Consider the following 19,380-nt stretch of genomic DNA (forward strand, 5'->3'; position numbering starts at 1 on the left):
CATTCGGTTGAATGTACATTTTTACAACCTTTTTTAGTGGTGCGCCCCATGAACCAAAATCTTGTCAAAGCAACAGCTGTCATATACAACAACAATTTTTCCCAGTCAGGTTTTTTTCCTTGCACACCCAGTTTTTGGTCAATGTACTTATACTTTCCATGTTTCCGGTGTTCTTAATAGGCCTATCTAACCATCGTAAAATTTGCCTGGTTCATATTTCCTATAGGTACAGGCGCTAATTGGTTTTCCGAAATACACGAAGTGTAAACTAGGAATGACGCAAGCGCGCTATTGCTTCGTACGAGTGTTCGAATATTACCCGTACAAAAATCGTCTGTAGACAATTTTTGTACGGGTAATGATGGAGGTCGTTTATAATAAATCGTTGCGCCATTTCGCGCAGGTGCTGCAATGTAGTCACTCTTCAACGTAGTCAACTAACGCGTTCGTTTGTCTGGTTTATTTTGATGAATGTTGTATTCATTAATTTCGACATAAAACCGAAGTACAGGTTTGGATTCGCAAAAGAAACTTCATCGAAGAAGCCCCGCGTTGTTAGAACTTCTTTGTAAATTTTAAGATAATGTCGGGTCTTTATAATCCGATGAATTTTATTCTTGGTGCGTTGTTTATTTTCAAATTTCTACCTTCAAATTTCGGAGAGTACATCTGCGAAGAGGAATCGGGAAAGTCGGCCACAACATTTTACAGAAACCACGTTTGTGGTAAGTGAAGAACCATGTTTTCAATGTTGTACAGAAATATGAAATGTATTTCCTATTTTTTGTCTTTTGTCTAATTTATTTAAAATTACGTTACATCTTCCGCGTGTTAAATGTTTAATGATAGTCTTTTCTAAAATGACGACATATTTTTCGTAAAATCAACACGGAGTCACTAGGCCTAAAACGGGGTCTTGCGTCAGTGAGCACGTGCAGGGAACCGTGAGCCCAGGCGAAAGTCCGACCCGAGTTCCACCAGAAGTATATAAAATATATGTTTCGAGAGAAGTATTCATCTAAGCTATTAAATGAAAAACGTCCCTTCACAGGCTCGAGCCAGATTGCAAAGGGGGGCCAATTACTCACGAGACGGCTGATGTGAACACCGCATCTTTAACTAGCGATTTGAAAATAAACTATTTTAGTGTCTACCTATAATATCTTATTTCAAAACTTTATTTTTCGATGTAACAGTTTAAGAAATCCGTTATTTCTCTCCCGAAAAATGTTTTGAAAAAATAAGTGTCATCCTGGGAAGGAACATGTTTCAAGCGAATGACCTTAGAAGGTTAATGGGATCTTATACTTACGGTTGCATGTATTGTTTCACAAAAGGCGCTTTTGCCTTTTTGGGAATAATATCCATTACACGTCACTGCTGGACCAACTAACACACTTTTAAAGTGGTCCCATGGACAAAATTTTAATTTATTAAACAAAACAAAACCGATCATATAGGATACATTATTTGTTTATTTATATGTTATTTAATAATCATCCCGAAACAAATTTAAACCTTAAATTCCATCAGCACCTTCCCTCGACGTTTGTTTTGGTTCTTCTAGATTTCCACCGAGGGGCAGGTCACTTCCTTGATTAACGACGCACCCCTCAAAAGATTAAATCCGATCATGTTTAATAAATTAATATAATGTTTAAATCTGATAAAAATAATCAGCTAGGCTAATACCCAAGGCACCACCTTAGGCCTAAGTCATCAAGCGACTTTTAAAGCCATTAATTCAGGTGGCCGGGTTAAAATGCGTAGGATGATTAAATCTGATTGAAACGATTAAACCGTGATTAGTATGATTAAATCGCGATTAGAAATCAGAACGAGAATCAGAATGATTATATTGGTGATTAGAATGATTATAATTGTGCGTGATTGTATCAAGCTGATTAGAATAATTTACTAAATATTTACCGCGCTCGATAAAATCTCGATTCGACCAATTATATTGATAAAATCTAATTAAAATGATCATCTCGTTTCAATCGTGATTAGATTTTTTAATCTTGATTTTACTATGATTAAGACGCACCCAAAATGGCAGTGACCTGCCCCCGAGGGGCAGTTCACTCCAATGATTATTCGGACACCCCTCGTATGATTAAATCATGATTAGATTATATTAAAATTAAATCTATAGCTTTGGCTGTACAAAGATTAAAAATGATTAAATCATGACTAGCTTTTTAATCATGATTATTAGGACACCTTGTAACAAAGTGATCTGCCCCTCGCCTGCCCCTCGATTTTCACCCTTTCTCTAACCCTTCTGAACAATGACACATCCTGGCCACAGATACAGGGGAGTTTCGAGGCATTAAATTTAATAACCCGTATGGTTTTTGTTTAAAGCCTACAGCGATACATTATCTTGTAAATCCGGTTCGTTATTTAATAAGGACTAGTCTAACTATAATTATTTTAAATTAAGTGCCAATTACCATTATTTTACGAGAGAAGGCATTTTTAAAAAGGAACGATTTCGCCTTCGAGAATTGAATCTGTGTATAACGTAAAAATTACACTTCGTATGAATATTTAATAAAAACCATATTTTCCGGAAGCATTGGTTTTAGAAATTTATTCTTTACCATATTTCGTGCCAAATAACATTTTCTTACGAAACGTATTTTGTTTAATCAGAATATAATATCAAGAGGATAGGGCAGAAAGTTTGCGCTTCGAAAGGTTGCCTTTTTGGAGGTGAAGATAGTTGAGATATTGATTGGGTATATTTTCCACGTTTTGAATGTCGAGACGTAATTTTGAAGGTTAAGGTCGCCACTAAATAAAGGTCTTACATTTGTTCACTCCTGGGAAATAAATACTAATTATATGATAGTGGGGGTGACGGAATCGCTAGCCGGGTTCGGTCCTATATTGTGGAACTGGGGGAAAAATTGGAACCACTCCTTCTGCGTTGAGTTTCTAGGTTCTCTCCCTGCTGGTTAAATTAGTTTTATCCCGAGCTCTGCAGTTTCTGCCTTCCATATAAGCTTGCTAAGGTAATAGCCAGGTAGGTGTAGGGTGCTGCTGGCTCGCGTGGCACGAAGGGTTTGTTAACACCCTACTGCACGATTTAGCCTGGACATTAGTAATTGGCTTCAAAAGTCCCTGGTTGACTCAAGCGTGCGTAGTGTCATCGCTGTTTATATATATATATATATTTTTTTTTCTGATCATAACATTTAGTCTAATATTCAAAATTAAGAATACCGCCATTTGTTTTCAATGTTCTTAATTCAATTTTGTAGATCACCTCGGTGACGTGGATTGTCTAGCAAAATACGCCAAGTGTACTGGCGAAAAGGGACTAAAGTTACCAGTAAGTTAATTTTAACAAATATATATTTATTTATACTTAGAGATATTCGTGACGAATCACGGAAATCATGCTATATTTTGAAGTGCCAGGAGAGGGGAGATACGCCACCGAGAAAAGACGTTAGTTTCACAAAGGACGCTCGAGAGATAGTCAGGTAGTAGTTGCAAATATGAACCCATATCAGAGCAAAAACGCAAACCAGTAATTAAGAAAATGGCTTTATACTTATCAGAATGGAAAACTCTTAAAAAATCTGTCAGTACTTAGTCTTCTCAGCTGTAAAATGCAAGAGTGCAATATTTGGTCCCATTTTGAAAGAAGTGGTGGCAGGTATTAGCTGATTATTATTATTATTGACGTATCTACGACGGCTTCTTGGAAATTATCACCTAATTTTATGGAATATTTCTCAAAACGACTAATGAGAAGGCCAGTCTTAGCGATTTTAAAAATGTTTTCATTTGCAATACCCACACAAAAACATTCACCTCTTATACCGAGAATTAATGATAAAATTAAAGTAAGATTTTTGAATTTGCTGACTGAAGCATTATATTTTATTCTTACAAAAACACTTTTACCAAAGCAGTTTAAAGGCTGATATAATGGATGGGGTTTTGTTAGAACCAATAATGAACAAGATATTCATTATATTTTATACAGGGTGTTTAAATTAATAATAATCAGCTAGGCTAGGCTAGGCTAATACCCAAGGCACCACCTTAGGCCTAAGTCATCAAGTGACTTTTAAAGCCTTTAATTCAGGTGGCCGGGTTACAATGCGTAGGATGGTGGTAGCAAGCCCTGCGAGCCAACACCTCCCTACACTAACTATAACCGTTTACCTCAACATGTTTTTGAGAAAGGGGAAACCGAAGATATCGGGGGAAAAACTCTTGAACCAGTGGAAAGAGAACTTGCAAAATCAACGCAGAAGGAATTTTTCCGAGTTTTCACCCAGTGCCACAAGCTGGGATCAAACCCGGCTCCTCTTGCTGCAAGGCGAAAGTGCTAACCACTCCGCCACCCCACAATTGCTCTGACTGGGCATTTTTCAGAAACTGCAAGAGATAGAGTAAAGAAATTTTCAGGGTATCATTTCTAGTGTGGGATCGCGTTAAATCCTAAATTTCAGAAAAATTGGAATTAATGTAGGGTTTTTGTAAAAAATATTATTTCACCGGTAGGTGCTAGAAAAAACGTTTCAATGAGAAAGTTGTAGAGTGCTGTCGAAAATGTTCAAAGAAATTGGTTTCATTGGAAAAGAACACTTTTCACGAAGATGTGTGAGAATTTAGAGTTAAAGTTTCTATTAATGGGATTTATGGAAGCGAACTTCCTATTAAAGGGGCTGGAAAGTGGAGTTTTGAAAACGTCATCCGTGACGTCATTAACGAAATTTGGCGCGTAGAACTACTTTTCAAGTTCGCGAAGACGTAAACCGGCACCGCTTTGTTGGGATTTTTGTATGACGAAATCCAGCGTGGTCTTGGTTAGTGTTAGCTGAGCTCGTAGGTAGTTTTAAAATTTCGTTAATCTTTAATGAGATTTAGTTTAGTGAAAATAAAATGTTTAACGAAATATTCATTTGAGTGATAAGGTCTTTTGGTAGTAGTGTGTTCGTAATTTTTTAAATTATTATTTGCGAGTTTCATCGAATTTTGTAAAAAAACGCTAAATGAATCGAAGCCAATTTCTAAGGGCCTTGTTTTCACTGGAGCATATAATTAACCATAGAACACAACTACAGTTCTTTTGCCTTTTCTCATTTATCTAATTCACCAACAAGAGATATTTTCGTATCATCACGTTTCCGTTTTTTTATTAGAATTAAACTCGTTCATTATAATTAATGATAGAAATTGAACTTTCAACAAACCTTCTGTGGCCTAGAATATATATTTTATGTCTTACTTGAAACCAACTCTAAAGCTTTAGAATTTTTGTTATTTCTTAGACAGTGATTCTTCAGAAGCTCTTCATTAATTTTCTTTAAAAAATACCACTTTTAACTAATTTAACAACAAAGTCACCAAAATAAAGAAAACTAAACCTAGATATATCTAAATAGCTGTCAAAATGCCGGTCTCACTCAACAACTGTGATTTTTTATCTTTGTAAAAATTAGTTGCTAATAAATACTGTGGAAAAACCAGAGAGGGCGTTACATTCTAATCCATGAAGAGGCAACCTCAAACATTCAAAATTAACCCTTAAATCATGATTAATCATAGATAAAGTTTAACCAAGTAACCTTCAGAAAACTGTTTTTTGGACAGGAAGTAATTAGTTTTCTAGAAAGTTTTAAATGTGTAAATTCAGCGAGCCTACAATATATGAACTAATAGAATTTTATGGGCTAATTGTTTCTACGAAAGCAGAGGTTCAAAGGCTTATGATGGATTACAATTAAATTAATAACGGTTAATATAATTTTGATCTTAAAATATTTAATTAGATAACCCAACAAAAATAACCCATAACTTAAGGTTTTTTCCTTCTGTAAAGTGCGAATAATGCGATACACTCGTTAATTTATTTAATTTTTGAACTTTTTGATGGAGCTGGTAACGAATTGCGCCGACGCGAGAATAAAGCCTTCCATGTCAAAAATTTTACATTATGACCATATATAGTCAAAGCTTCCTATCTTCTTTCAACTTAGCTTCGATAAGTAATGCTATTCTATTACGTTTCCCGTTGACTTCGATAGTAGGAATTGAGGTTGTTAGCTTTCGTCGTACTGAATCTTTAGCACGAAAAATGCTTTGTGAAAAGCCTTAATTTTATAGTGGTCTGCCTATCAATTTTTCTGCGTTTGTCTGTACTAATTTTCCCCAAAGATAAGTTCGCTGAGTTCATAATTATACTTGATAATTAATAATAATGCATTGTTATTTAGTGACTTAATTTTTATAAATAAATATATAAGGAATTCCCCAAAAGAGTTTGATAAATTTATTTAAATGTGCCAGCATTTTATATGTTATAGTTCTTAATTAAATGGAATTAACTTAATAATGAATAGTGAAGACTTAGGTTGAGGTTTGCCATGATAATGTTTATTGAACAATTAATCAAAGGTACGGGTGGCCCTGATCATGATGGCGTTTAATCGCAACGAAGATCGGTGTGGTGACGGTGGCTCGAGAAATGGACACGCGGCCACGTTGGCTACGGATCCTAAGCCGTTTCTTTTCGCGAGCTAGCTTCATGGCAGAGCACGCACTCTATAACCTAGTCCAACCGGGTGCGCAAGCCACGGTGTCTTAACACCAGTCTTCACTTTATTTTTTAACGTGTCTCCTTTGTCGCACTTGTAACAACTTCTCCTCAAAATCGTTTAAGTACAGTTTAAATGAGTGGGGTCACGTGGTCTCTTGGAATTACATCCTTTTTGGATCCCGGTACGAATCCATATACACAAATACGTGTAAAAAATAAACATTTGTTGGCAAAGTCAGCAAACCTTACTAATTTATTTGGAAATTCAACAGGGGTTATAAAACTAAAAGGGGCTTCTTCAGTAGCCCCACAGAGTAGGAGAGCGAGTTGGATAATTGGGCAACGAAAAAAAGATGAAAGCAATGAAGGCTCGGTGGAAATGGAGGAGATCTGGCCAGTTACACTCCCTATTCCTTTTTCTGGGTAGCAAGCACCATCTTTGTGTGCTTGTAAAACAAGAGCCATAAAAGAGGTGGTTAAAAATTGGAGCGACCCCTAGCTTAAAGCTTTTTGAGAAAGAGCGTAGGCACAAATAGGTCATAAAATAGCAATAGTATTTTCCTATTAACAAAGTTGTCTTGAATTTTAAAATAATTAAAATTTTACGTTACAATCCAATTTAACGTTACACGTTATTCCAAGGTAACGACGATTTCAAAAGTAAAAACAGCGCCAAGTTGAGTGATAACAAATTATGAAATCCGAACATACAGTTGACTTTTAGAAACACTGATATCGTTTTTGAAGGTACTAATTTGTAATGTTGAAAACAAACACTCATTTTAACTGGTATTTATTGCCATCAATGTTAGCTGGTAGTCATTCTACCAGAAAAGAGATACATTAGTAGCTTGTCTTTGGTAGCTGAAGTTTAGTGCTTCTGCTCTGACCGGGGCGCCTAAATAGGCGATCTCGACTTTCCACACATAGACCTCGTTCTTCAATTATTGTATTTCGTAATTGTACAAAAATCTGATGATAAGAATATGATTGCTATAAACATTTCAACCTTTAATATGACTGATATAAATATTTCGACCTTTAATATGACCTTAAAAATTTTAGAAATGGAAACTTGTGCGGTCCTGCTCTATTTTGACAAAGGGTTTAAGGGCTTTTAAAACAAAAGAATTGGGCAGTTTTTAATACTAGTGAAAGATTGGTTTCATAAATGATGCGACTATATTCGTTCACTTTAATAAATGTAGAATTGAAGAATTATCAGAACAGTCGGAAAATACTAATACATTTGGTTATTTCAGTTTGCAACCAGCACATGCAATTCTTTTTTCCCCAAATACAATGTGTCTGATATGGAAACGCTTTTGTGTCAAGTGTGTGAAAACCAGGTATTTTTTTAAAATAAATTAATAATTCATATTCCTTTAATTAGTATCCGTTTTCTGTTATTATCAAAATCCAAACGCTTATTTAACTCTGATTTTAGGGAGTAAGTAACTATTCCTAAGATGACCAACTATTTAAATCTGTGGTTGTGAAGTGGCTTACACTACATTAAAAGCTGAAACTTCACCATTCTCAGCCATTCCCGTAAAATACAATGTCCATTCCCATACCATTTCCATTGAAATATTTTTATTCCAACCAGGGCCCTGCAAAAACGGGGTGGTTAAGGATCCGGGAGCGTGCCTTTTAGAGGCCCAGTACCATTGAGGTCCATCGGATTTTCTTTCACTAGCATCCCCCTCCCTATTAAATTTTAAGTGTGAAAGGCCCACTGTGACGTAATTTGCCCTGGGGTTCGAAATGTCTCTGTACGGCCCAATTTCAAACTATCTCCATTCCATTTGACATGCCTTTTATTATTCTCGCCTATTCCCTACTATTATCCATTCCAAGTATTGACACCAGAGGGTAAAACCAATTTTCCTCATTGACCGAAGCAGCAAAGCAACAGCGTATTAAAGATAGTTAAGATTGATTTGGCCCTATAGGAAAAAGTTTTTCAATAAACACATCTATTGATAAAAGCACCAAAAGTAACACTTTCTTAAAGCTATCTGCTTTCAATCTTTAAGCTCCTATGTATAAAATAGTTGAATAACCCAACAAACGCGTAAAGTATTGAAATGGCTTTAGAGATATATAATTGATCTGCCCTAGATGAACTGGATTTGAGCCCTCAATCCCGAAAATATTGAGACAGCTATCGTTCGGAGATTTTTATGTTATGTAAAGACATTACATAAACTGAACCCTTGATGAGATATCGAGTCCATTTAATTTCCTATCGATTTAAGAAAGATTACACTTCCAACCCTAATGGTTAGATAGTTAAGAATTACAACCAAGGCTTATACCCAAGGCAGCTTGCTATGCATATTATCTGGGCTCTGATCACCAAAATTATTTTTTAGCTATTGAAGTTTTAGAACCCCCTATCAATTGATGTATCATTTTTCATTTTAGTCCTAATGGTTGAGAAGTTATAATAAATACATCGGCAGCTTCTTACCGTGTAAAATAGTACACATCAATCCCTATTTGTGATTTTCGCCTCGCAGAAGTCAAAAGTTTCCCACCAACCTGCTACGCAATGTAACCCGGCCACCTAGAACAATGGCGTTAAACTTGCCTGCCAGACTTGTGCCTAAAGTAATGCCTTGGGTATTAATTTAGCTTAGCTTATAAGTATAAGTTTTATATTAGTCCCAGAAAGCGGGTTTAAGTATCTTGAAAAATAGAAAACAGACGAACTTTCACTACAAAATATTCAAGTGTGGGGTTTAGATTATCCGCAGTTCTTTATGCTTAGTTAATTGAATTCGTTCTTCTTTATATTTAATTTAAATATTTTAACTTAGATACTATTATATTCGATACTTACTAAAATAACTACAGTAACGTTTATTTCAATTTCTAATTTTTAGAAAGGAGATGGATTTAAAGTATTGTGCTGTGTCGATAAGTACGAAATTATGGACACTGGAATAACATCCCAGCAAAGAGATGAAATCGCTGTGGTGAGTTGCATTGGTAAACAATCATCAAAATCCAAGATTTATTTTATTTATAATTAATGAAAAGAGTACAACTAATTTAAATTAACACCAGCTTTCTCAATTTATATAACATTTCTGAAAACACAGGATCTTCTATGGGGTGTTAACAATTTAAAGAAACATTGAAATTACCAAAAACAGAGCATTTCATTTAGAAAAACACGAACTGGCCTAATTTAAAAATAGTCTATATTTCATTAAAAAACAGGAATTACATTTTAATATTTTAAAATTAAATTAACTTAACTGTACATGCAAAGGAGAAAAGACCAACATGTATTATTATTATTATTGTATTATTTTCATTTCTAATTAGAATCTAAATGCCATGAATGTTAGTTTTGCCCATATGTATGGTGTCAGGAACTGCTCTGACTTTGCATTTTTCTAAAAACTACAAGAGTTGCGAAATGTTTATGGTATTGTTTTAAATAAGGGAACGATAAATATTAGATCTTTCAGAAAAATTTGAAAATATTTTCACGTTTATAAAAAAAAATTTAGGAAAAACTAAAAGCAAACCTTTAATGAGAAAGCTGTAGATAATTTTTGAAAATGTACAATAAAGTTCGTTTCATTGAAAAAGACCAATTGTTAAGGGAGATTTTATGTGATTTAAAAAACAAGCTCGTCATAGGAGGCAATAGTTTTGAACGTAAATGTAAACAAGTTGGCAAGCCAAAATATACCTCTCCTCGGAAGAATTGTCCCTAGTGGTATTTATCTCTCGAGATAACCCTTAAAGATATCTCCGCAATTCAGAGTTATTTACTAAAAACGTAATCCCGGTTCAATCCCGCACGGTATATAATTTAATTATAATTAAAATAATTGAGACCAAACAACCGAGTTAATTTATTCAGAATTATAAATTAAGTAGTTACAACAGTGAGTTAGACGAACTAGAACAACACACAATTGAATTTAACCCTATTTACAGAACAAGTTTATCAGTTAAATGTAATACGAAGCAAATTTTAATGAAAGAAATAACTACAGAGGGTATTTGTATTTTTCTCGCTTACGAAATAACAACACAAAAAACCTGCTTTAAACCACTTCACACGAAAAATAATAATTAAAAGCTAACAATACCACCCAAAAGCTCAACACAATCAAAAAAATAAAATACCAAAACCCAATCGACCAAACTTTGGAGCCAAAACGACCAATAGAAAAATTCATAATAACAACCCAATCAATCAGACCAGAGCAGATCAAAAATAATAAATAGAAAAATATATAATAACAACCCAATCGATAATGCTTCAAAGCCAGAATAACAATTGGAAAAATATATAATAATAACCCAATCGATCAGGCTTCAGAGCCAGAATAACAAATAGAAAAATAAATAATAACAACTAAATCGATCAGGCTTCAGAGCCAGAATAACAAATAGAAAAATAAATAATAACAACCCAATCGATCAGGCTTCAGAGCCAGAATAACAAATAGAAAAATAAATAATAACAACCCAATCGATCAGGCTTCAGAGCCAGAATAACCAATGGAAAAATAAATAATAACAACCCAATCGATAAGGCTTCAGAGTCAGAATAACAAATAGAAAAATATATAATAATAACCCAATCGATAAGGCTTCAGAGCCAGAATAACAAATAGAAAAATATATAATAACAACCCAATCGATCAGGCTTCAGAGCCAGAATAACAAATAGAAAAATAAATAATAACAACCCAATCGATCAGGCTTCAGAGCCAGAATAACAAATAGAAAAATTAATAATAACAACCCAATAGATCGGGCTTCAGAGAATCAATCCAAACACCAACACCAATAAAAAAATAAATAGCAAAAAACTAAACACAGCTTACCTTTGACAAAGCACAGAAAAGGCACTTAACTTAATTTTAAATATTAAACGCCAAACTAACACCACCGCAATAATACAACAATATCACAAATTTTAAGTCGATAAGAATAAGCATTAATAAATTACGAACTTTCGACCTAGTTATAATCAAACCGCAGAAGTTGGAAAATACGACGTATACACTTTGAAGGTTCCATCAAAAATGATTCTTTCCGAAAACGTAAATGTTCTCAAAACATTAATAGACAAAAAATAAGTGACAATAAGGTTCCTCCAAAAAAATTAACCATTTCGCGGAAGAAGTAAATAATTTTAAAAGAATAAAAGATAAAAAATATACAACAGCAAAAAAGTTATCGTTGGTTCTGTGGTAGAGCGCTCAACTGCCTAACTGAACGGCCCGGTTTCAAAACCTGGGTGGCGCTTTTGTTTTTAATCAACAGAGAAGACGCTACATTAAAATATCTTCGATGCAAAAATTTAAATCGAACACGAAATTTCGTTCTATATAAATAAACACCGAAATTTAATTCTCTATTAATTAGTAATATACACTTCCGATAAATCTGAAAGTCTAATTTCCAAAGAAGCGTAATAAGTATCGGTGGTTCTGTGGTAGAACGTCCGCCTGTCATACAGGAGGTTTTGGGTTCAAATCCCGCTCGATACGATCGCAAATTGACACTAAGACGGATATCGTGAACAATTGGTGGAAACCCTGCCATTGGATGTTGAGAGGTTGCCATAACACTCAGCACTCGATCCGCCCCAAAAGTCAAGAATAAGAAGAAGTTGGAGCAAAAACACAATCATCACAAACACAACAAACTCAACATTCCCACTCAACACATAAACATTGCAAAAAAATATCAAATCAAACTGAATTAAAACTCCCGCGACAGTGAGCGTTAACGAAAAGCAACAACCCAACCCAACCGCAAATTTATCCGATAACGCTCACCGTCACACGGTGGTTTTGCCAATCTTTCGACTTCGTTCCCTAATTCCAAGCAATTGCGAACGCGGATTTCGAGAAACTGCGTACGCAATGATTAACCTTTGCCCCGAAACTGCGAACGCGTTCGCAGGCCTGACAGACAGACACGGTGGTTGTATAGCCCCTCCTAGGGGACTTTGTCCCCTCGGAGAGGTAACAAGTTGGCAAGCCAAAATATACCTCTCCTCGGAAGAATTGTCCCTAGTGGTATTAATTTCTCGAGATAACCCTTAAAGATATATCTCCGCAATTTAGAGTTATTTGTTAAAAATATTAACCCATTTCTATCCCGCCCGGTATAAAATTTTAATTATAATTAAAATAATTGAGACGAAACGACCAATTTTAATTTATTCAGAATATCATAAGTTAAGTAGTTACAACAGTAAGTTAGACGTACTATAACAATGCACAATTGAATTAAACCCTTTTACAGAACAAGTTTATCAGTTAAATATAATACGAAGCAAATTTTAATGAAAGAAATATCTACAGAGGCTTTTTGGAATTACTCGCTTACGAAATACTTGCCGCATCTTTAACGCTCATTTTATTTCAACACTCACCCTTGATGAAGATACCGTAGATATCTGGTAGTGGACGACTCGTTCACTTCCTGTTGACGTTGTGACACATACCACATGAAAAAGACCAATGCCGTCCAATTTCCAATATCATATAATGACTCGCACACCCAAGAAATCATTGACTGCGTTAGAAATCGTAGATATCCAAATATCCACACCAAATGTATTTACAAGAAGCAAAAACCTTACCATCAACAAAGCACAGAGAGCCACTTGACTAACCGCCAGCTCTTAAAGCAATTAACGTTAAATTATCTCCTTTGAATTAACAGAACTATATATAGGTCGTTAAGAAAGTGGACCACCCACAGGGTCTACCCTTTACCCTCTAATCTCGGCTGACTGCGCTAAAACAAGATTTAACCTTTAAAAAATACCAGATTAGGCCTTCATAAATTCATTAATAAAAAAAGACTTTATTACCTATTATGCTTACGATGCCTGTCTTAATTTCAGTGAATCTAAGCAGCTATCGGTGGTTCTGTGGTAGAGCGCTCGACTGCCAAGCCGAATGGTCTGGGTTCGAAACCTGGGTGGCGCATTTGTTTTTAATCAATAGAGAAACGCTAAATTAGAATTTCTTCGATGCAATAATTTCAATTTCAATTCTATTTCAATTAAACCAAAATTTCGTACTCTATTAAATACGCTTCCGATAAAGCTGAAGGTCTAATTTTCAATAAGGGGTAACAAGTGTCGGTGGTTCTGTGGTAGAACGTCCGCCTGTCAATCAGGAGGTCTCGGGTTCAAATCCCGCCCGATGCGATCGCAAATTGATACTAAGACGAATACCGTGTACAACTGGTGGAAACCCTGCCATTGGACGTTGAGAGGTAGCATTACACTTAGCACTCGGTCCGTCCCAAAGTCATTAAGAAGAAGTTGGAGAGAAAACGCCCATATAAACACAACAGACTCAACATGCACAACCATCAGAACACAAACACAACAAATTCAACACTCACAACCTACGCATAAACATTACAAAAACGTAATACACCAAACCGTCACGACGGTGAGCGAAAAAACACCATCCAAACCAAACCGCAAATGCATCCGTTAACGCTCACCGTCACACGGTGGTTTTGCCAACCCTTTGAGAAACTGCGTACGCAGTGATTACACTTTGCACCGAAAATGCGAACGCGTTCGCAGGCCTGACAGACCCACAGACCCACAGACAGACCCACCCACAGACCCACCCACAGACCCACAGACAGACACGGTCGTTGTATAACCCCTCCTAGGGGACTTTGTCCCCTCGGAGAGGTAAAAATGGCATTTATGGTTTATTTTTAAAACAAAAGGATAAATTTATTCTTCCAAATGATTCCTCCGTTTGCCGCTAAATGTGTTTCGGCACGATGGGCTTTCACTCGAAACGAGCGTGCAATTATTATTAGTGAGAAGTCCGAAGACTGCAATTATTCGTGGTAGTTTATCTTTTATGATCGCACCAGGCGTCTCGTAAACTCATTATTTGATGAAAACCCACAAGATAAAATCCATTGGCGTCAGGTCTGGAGAGCACCACAAAACCTCGAGGTTGATGGGGTTGCACACCGTCATTTTGATACCATATTGTCGTTTGTAAGTGGCCAGCGGAACGTCGTTTATCACGCCTGCTTCTTCGTTCTGCAAGTTTAAGCTTCAAGTAATTTTGTCCATTTAGACGATTTGGAAGAAAAAAATGGGGCCAATAATTCAATTTCTGAAAAAAACTACCCAAACATTTAACCTCAATTGTTGTCGGTGATGGTGAGGATTGTCATAACTCCAGATGTGGTTATTTTGTCGGTTGAAATGTCAATCTCTCGCCAAGGAACACTCGTCGGTCACCAGAAGTTGATTGAGGAAAATTGGTTTATCATCAGACAGGATCAGTAGCCAATCGCAGTAATCCAATTGACGTTCCATATGTATTTCGTGCAAAGCTTAATGGAGGGTCGCTCGAAACATAGACAAACCAAGATCGTCACTTGCTAGAGGATACGCAGTAAAGTAAGCAAGAATGATCTCGTTCATTTTGGGGTTTTGACGACCTGCTCCAAGGAACCTGGGATTGACGTCTCCGTTGTCGTTGAAGTCTCAAACAGCTCCAAGAACGGTGTTGTGGCGTGGTCTCCTGTCAGGATAGCTTCTATCACGGCCAACTTCGAGCTCTCGCGCTACAGCGGCCATCTCATTCGTTGACGTTTCTGTGTTAACCTATGAGCAAAAGATGTGTATGACGTCAGCGCCCCTAGCGGATTATTATTTTTAGTATCGTTTTTACATTGAAGTCAATATAACAACCGAGCGTGGCGCTGAACTCCTACACGTTATAGTACATTTTATAGGGGGAAAATCCTTGCTCGCGGAATTTCGACGAATGTGTTGGCCGCTGTAGCGCGAACAGCTCGTTATCAAAGTTGGCCGTGCTACAATTAAACAAATCACTATTTCTATGAGCATAACGATCGACATCTCCATAATACAACTCTACCATAAAAGCGCGATAATAAAATGGCATAATTTATTTAACTCAAAATCGTTAGAGAAAGTTTGAAAACGGAAGATTTCGCTTTAGATACTAATTAAAAAATCGAATTTTTACAAAAACCAAAAGAAATATTTTATTACTAGACCTTATAATTAAAATAAAATTAAAATCTCAACTAGTAGGCATCAATAAATTTTTGGATGAATAAATATATCCTTTTGTTGAAAGAAAAACAACCGTTTAGGTCATTTCATATATTTAGGTACAAAACTCTAAAAACTATTGCCTCCTATGACGAGCTTGTTTTTTCATCACCTTTTTTTATTGAAAAATTGATCCTTTTCAGTGAAACCAACTTTATTGGATATTACAGATATCTCTCTTCAACTTTCGAATTGAAGGTTTTCTTCTAGCATTTTCGCTAAAAAATAAATGTGTTGATACACGTGAAAGTATTTGACGATATTTCTGAACTTTTGAATGTAAGTAATTCCCATATAAAAATAAAACCATAAACATTTTCACTCTAACTCTTGCAGTTTTTGAGCAAAATGCCCAGTTAGAGCAATTCCAGACATCTTGCATAAATTTGCATATTACATTGGAATATGCAATTTTCTTAATGATTTTTCTTGTAATTCTAGGACTGTGGCAATAGTCTACCAAGGAACTGCCAATCGTCAATTTTTAGATCATTGAAATGTTATCTTCATAAGAAATTGTAGAGTATGCAATGATGCCAGAAACAATTTTAGCGTTAAATAATACGGATTAAATACAAAATATTTCTGAAAAAATTCGTCTTTAACAAGAATGATTTCTAAGCGTAACATGACTCTTCGAGAAACCTTTAGGTTTTATCAAACTATTTTGTGGAATTATCTTCTTCGTGTTTGTGGTTTCCGCTTTAATTTATCCATATATTAAGATTATAGTAATGTTTACGTATGTGTGACCATATTAAATTAAACCGATAGGTTTACTATTTATTCTTACCCTCGACTCCTGCCTTCTACAAGCCCCCCGTTATACAACGCAATCTGATCCGGATCGCCTGGCTTTGGTCTATGCTGAAACCGTAAGCCCCGAAATTTCGACTGAGATCCGTTTCTAACATGCATTGCTTGTTATTTTTACATCTCTAAAACTATTTGTCCTAGGCGAAATCTAATACCACCACTGGCTTCCTGACGTCGGAAACCTGTGCCTTATAAATGTTACGATTTAATTGGTTTTTTTAAGTGCTTAATCATTAGTTTAAAGAAATTCGATTTTTTTTTGGCGACACTCTTAGATAATTCCCGTTTCGCGGTACCGGCTACTTGGAGAGCGGCAACGGGGTAAAGGGGGAAACGGAGACGGTCCATTCTCAGAGAAGGGAGAGAGGGAATACGGGACGAGAAAGGCGCCGGGGCACAGCGGAGAGAACAAATACAGCAATTCCAAAATACTTAGTATTTTTTTTGTAACGAGAACCCAAAATGAATTAAAATGACAAGATAATGAATTCGAGGTATTTAAGTAATATTATTGGAGGAATTTAAGTAATATAAATTATTTGATATAAAATATTTCATATAAAAAGCAGAGAAAATGTTAAAAGTAAAATTAATATGAAAAAATTAATAAAAGATGTATGCGGTAGCGAGATTCGAAGTCACTCCCGTTGGATTCATATGCACGTCCTTGACCATTACACTGGCCTCTTCGCTGTCATCAATATTCCAAAAGTATACAAAAGCATCGCAGTCTTAACGATTAATTGAGAACGAAATAGCCAGAAATAACAATTACATACAGGTCAAATCGTTAATAATTTTATTGCACAAACTTAATTTGCAACTAGATTTTGTATTATTTATCTTTAAATTTGACTAGAAATTATATACTTCGTTAAGTCTTCGCTGTTCTAAACAGTGTTTTCATATGAAACCAATTTGGTTTCACCTAAATAAATATAATTACGTTTCATTTAATCTTTTTTCCTTCTGAAAAAGGGACATGTAAGTGTTACGGATGAGAAGGGACAGACATTAAATTAAATTAAGAATTCATGTTTTTACGAAACATCATAAGAAAAAATGTACGCCAAGTTAATCCAGAATAATTTCTATAAACGTTAAGAGATTATATAAAAAATTAAAAAGTGGAAAAATATTTATGATGTGCGATTTGAAAATCGCTCTTTTGTACGTCACTCCGTAGTCGAAGTCGACCAAAAAGAATGGTCTAAAACTAGAAAAGTTTTAGACCATTCTTTTTGGTCGACTTCGACTACGGAGTGACGTAGTAAAGAGTAATTTTTGAATTGCACATCATCATCACCTTTCTAACGCGTGAATCTCGTCATCATAGCTTCCACAGATTGGACACCTTCTTTCCTCCAAGGGTTAAGTCTCATTTTTCGCGCCGAACGATACCCTTCCGCGTCTGTATTTCAAAAATTACTATACCTATATTACTTCTAAACTTCTAAACTGTGTGCAAATTTCAGCTCTTACAGGTGGCGCAATAGCCCCCCTTTTTCTATTTTGGGCGTGATATTTAGTGTTAGTTACTAACATTAAAAAAAATAAAAGAATTGTTTTGTCGTTTCTTAAAAGTTTTATTATTTATTTAAAAAATTTATAATTCCCAACATTAATTTCATTTTATTATCGTTATTCCGTTCACGACGACCCGAGTCGTCCGGCCTTTGACGGCGTGGCCCATGTTGACATCCATTTCGAGGTCGTTAGGATGGCAATTTATATATCAAACGATACGAAATCACGTAGCCTCAACAGCTTTTGTATTAATTGGCCTGCCTGTGTCTACTAAGGGTGTATGGGTTTGCCCACCCGCAGTAGCGCCGCCAGTTGTAGGCACAAGTAGGCACGTGCCTACGTTGAAAATATTTGTGCCTACTTCGGGGGCCTCCAAATTCAGCAAAAAAGGCCTCCATTTTTTTAAGAAAATATAATTTTATACTATTTGTTTTCTGAAATTCTGATATTTTTCGTCGCTTCTCTTAAAAAGTTTGTATTCCAGAATTTGTGAGCTAAAAATTACAAACATATCGCAGGTTTTTCGGAAACATACGGCTTTAAGTAGACACCGTTACAACTTAAGATTGTAGCAGAGAGATGTTGGGAGGGGGGAAAGGCTTCACTTAAGGTGTAGAATTATTTCGCGAAACCAATTGTTGTTGCCCCCTATTGAGTACTGTTGTTGCCCCCTATTGAGTACTGTTGTTGAAAGAAAATCCGCCATAAGATCTTTCGACAGAGGCTGCAGTATAATTCATTCCTCTTTCTCACTGACTTATCTAGCGCTATATAGAAAAATATCTCTTTTTTTCTGGGAATTGTTAGTGATCACCGAAATTTTCCACTACGCTGGCGACGTTTGGCACCTGTTAATAGGGATAATGTGGGAAAGTGGGAGGGGGGAGATAAACCTGCAATGGTCATGGAGAGCAAAGGTGAATTTCTCAGAATTCCGACGAACGGCCAATAACTGTTCGGGGGGAGAGGGAGAACGGGTTGTACATACTGGTTTTGGATTGCAATATGGAACATTGGCCAATAAAATAAATCTATTATTTACCCATGCGTGGAACGAAAGTGGCTTCCAAAGACTATGTAAGCTATCGCTTACATAGTCTTTGGTGGCTTCCTTCACTCCTCGGACCTCTATCGTAGAATTATCAAGTCTTCATTTCGATTTTTTCACGAGAAAGGAACAGTTCTCTATTTCAAATCTCTCAGTCAGTAGTTAGTGTAATTTTTCAAAAAGCCTTTTTAAAGGCTACTACTTTTTCCAACAGCCTTTTTTAAGGTTATTAGTATTTACTCTTTTCAAAAGGCCTTTTTCAAGGCTATCAGTAGATACTTATTTAACAGCCTT

General features: G+C 35.8%; 1 protein-coding gene across 1 annotated transcript; it reads left to right on the forward strand.

Annotated features, from left to right (window-relative positions):
- The first annotated feature begins 447 nt into the window (after positions 1–447).
- Positions 448–16,279, forward strand: LOC149933784 (uncharacterized). Its single transcript, XM_090156862.1, has 5 exons — positions 448–725; positions 3,270–3,340; positions 7,828–7,914; positions 9,457–9,549; positions 16,137–16,279. The coding sequence occupies exons 1-5, from the start codon at positions 584–586 to the stop codon at positions 16,215–16,217; spliced, it is 474 nt and encodes a 157-aa protein (XP_090012988.1). The 5' UTR covers positions 448–583; the 3' UTR covers positions 16,218–16,279.
- Positions 16,280–19,380: the final 3,101 nt, after the last annotated feature.

Source organism: Leiobunum rupestre, chromosome 8 (assembly GCF_980474605.1).
Source record: "Leiobunum rupestre chromosome 8, qqLeiRupe1.1.hap1, whole genome shotgun sequence".
Taxonomy (NCBI): domain Eukaryota; kingdom Metazoa; phylum Arthropoda; class Arachnida; order Opiliones; family Sclerosomatidae; genus Leiobunum; species Leiobunum rupestre.

Bases quoted from the DNA above. Each gene is read 5' to 3' on its own strand.
- LOC149933784 (XM_090156862.1), top strand. From the start codon at position 584: ATGTCGGGTCTTTATAATCCGATGAATTTTATTCTTGGTGCGTTGTTT. The intron at 726-3,269 runs GTAAGTGAAGAA...TCAATTTTGTAG, and splicing joins TTACAGAAACCACGTTTGTG to ATCACCTCGGTGACGTGGAT. The intron at 3,341-7,827 runs GTAAGTTAATTT...TGGTTATTTCAG, and splicing joins AAAAGGGACTAAAGTTACCA to TTTGCAACCAGCACATGCAA.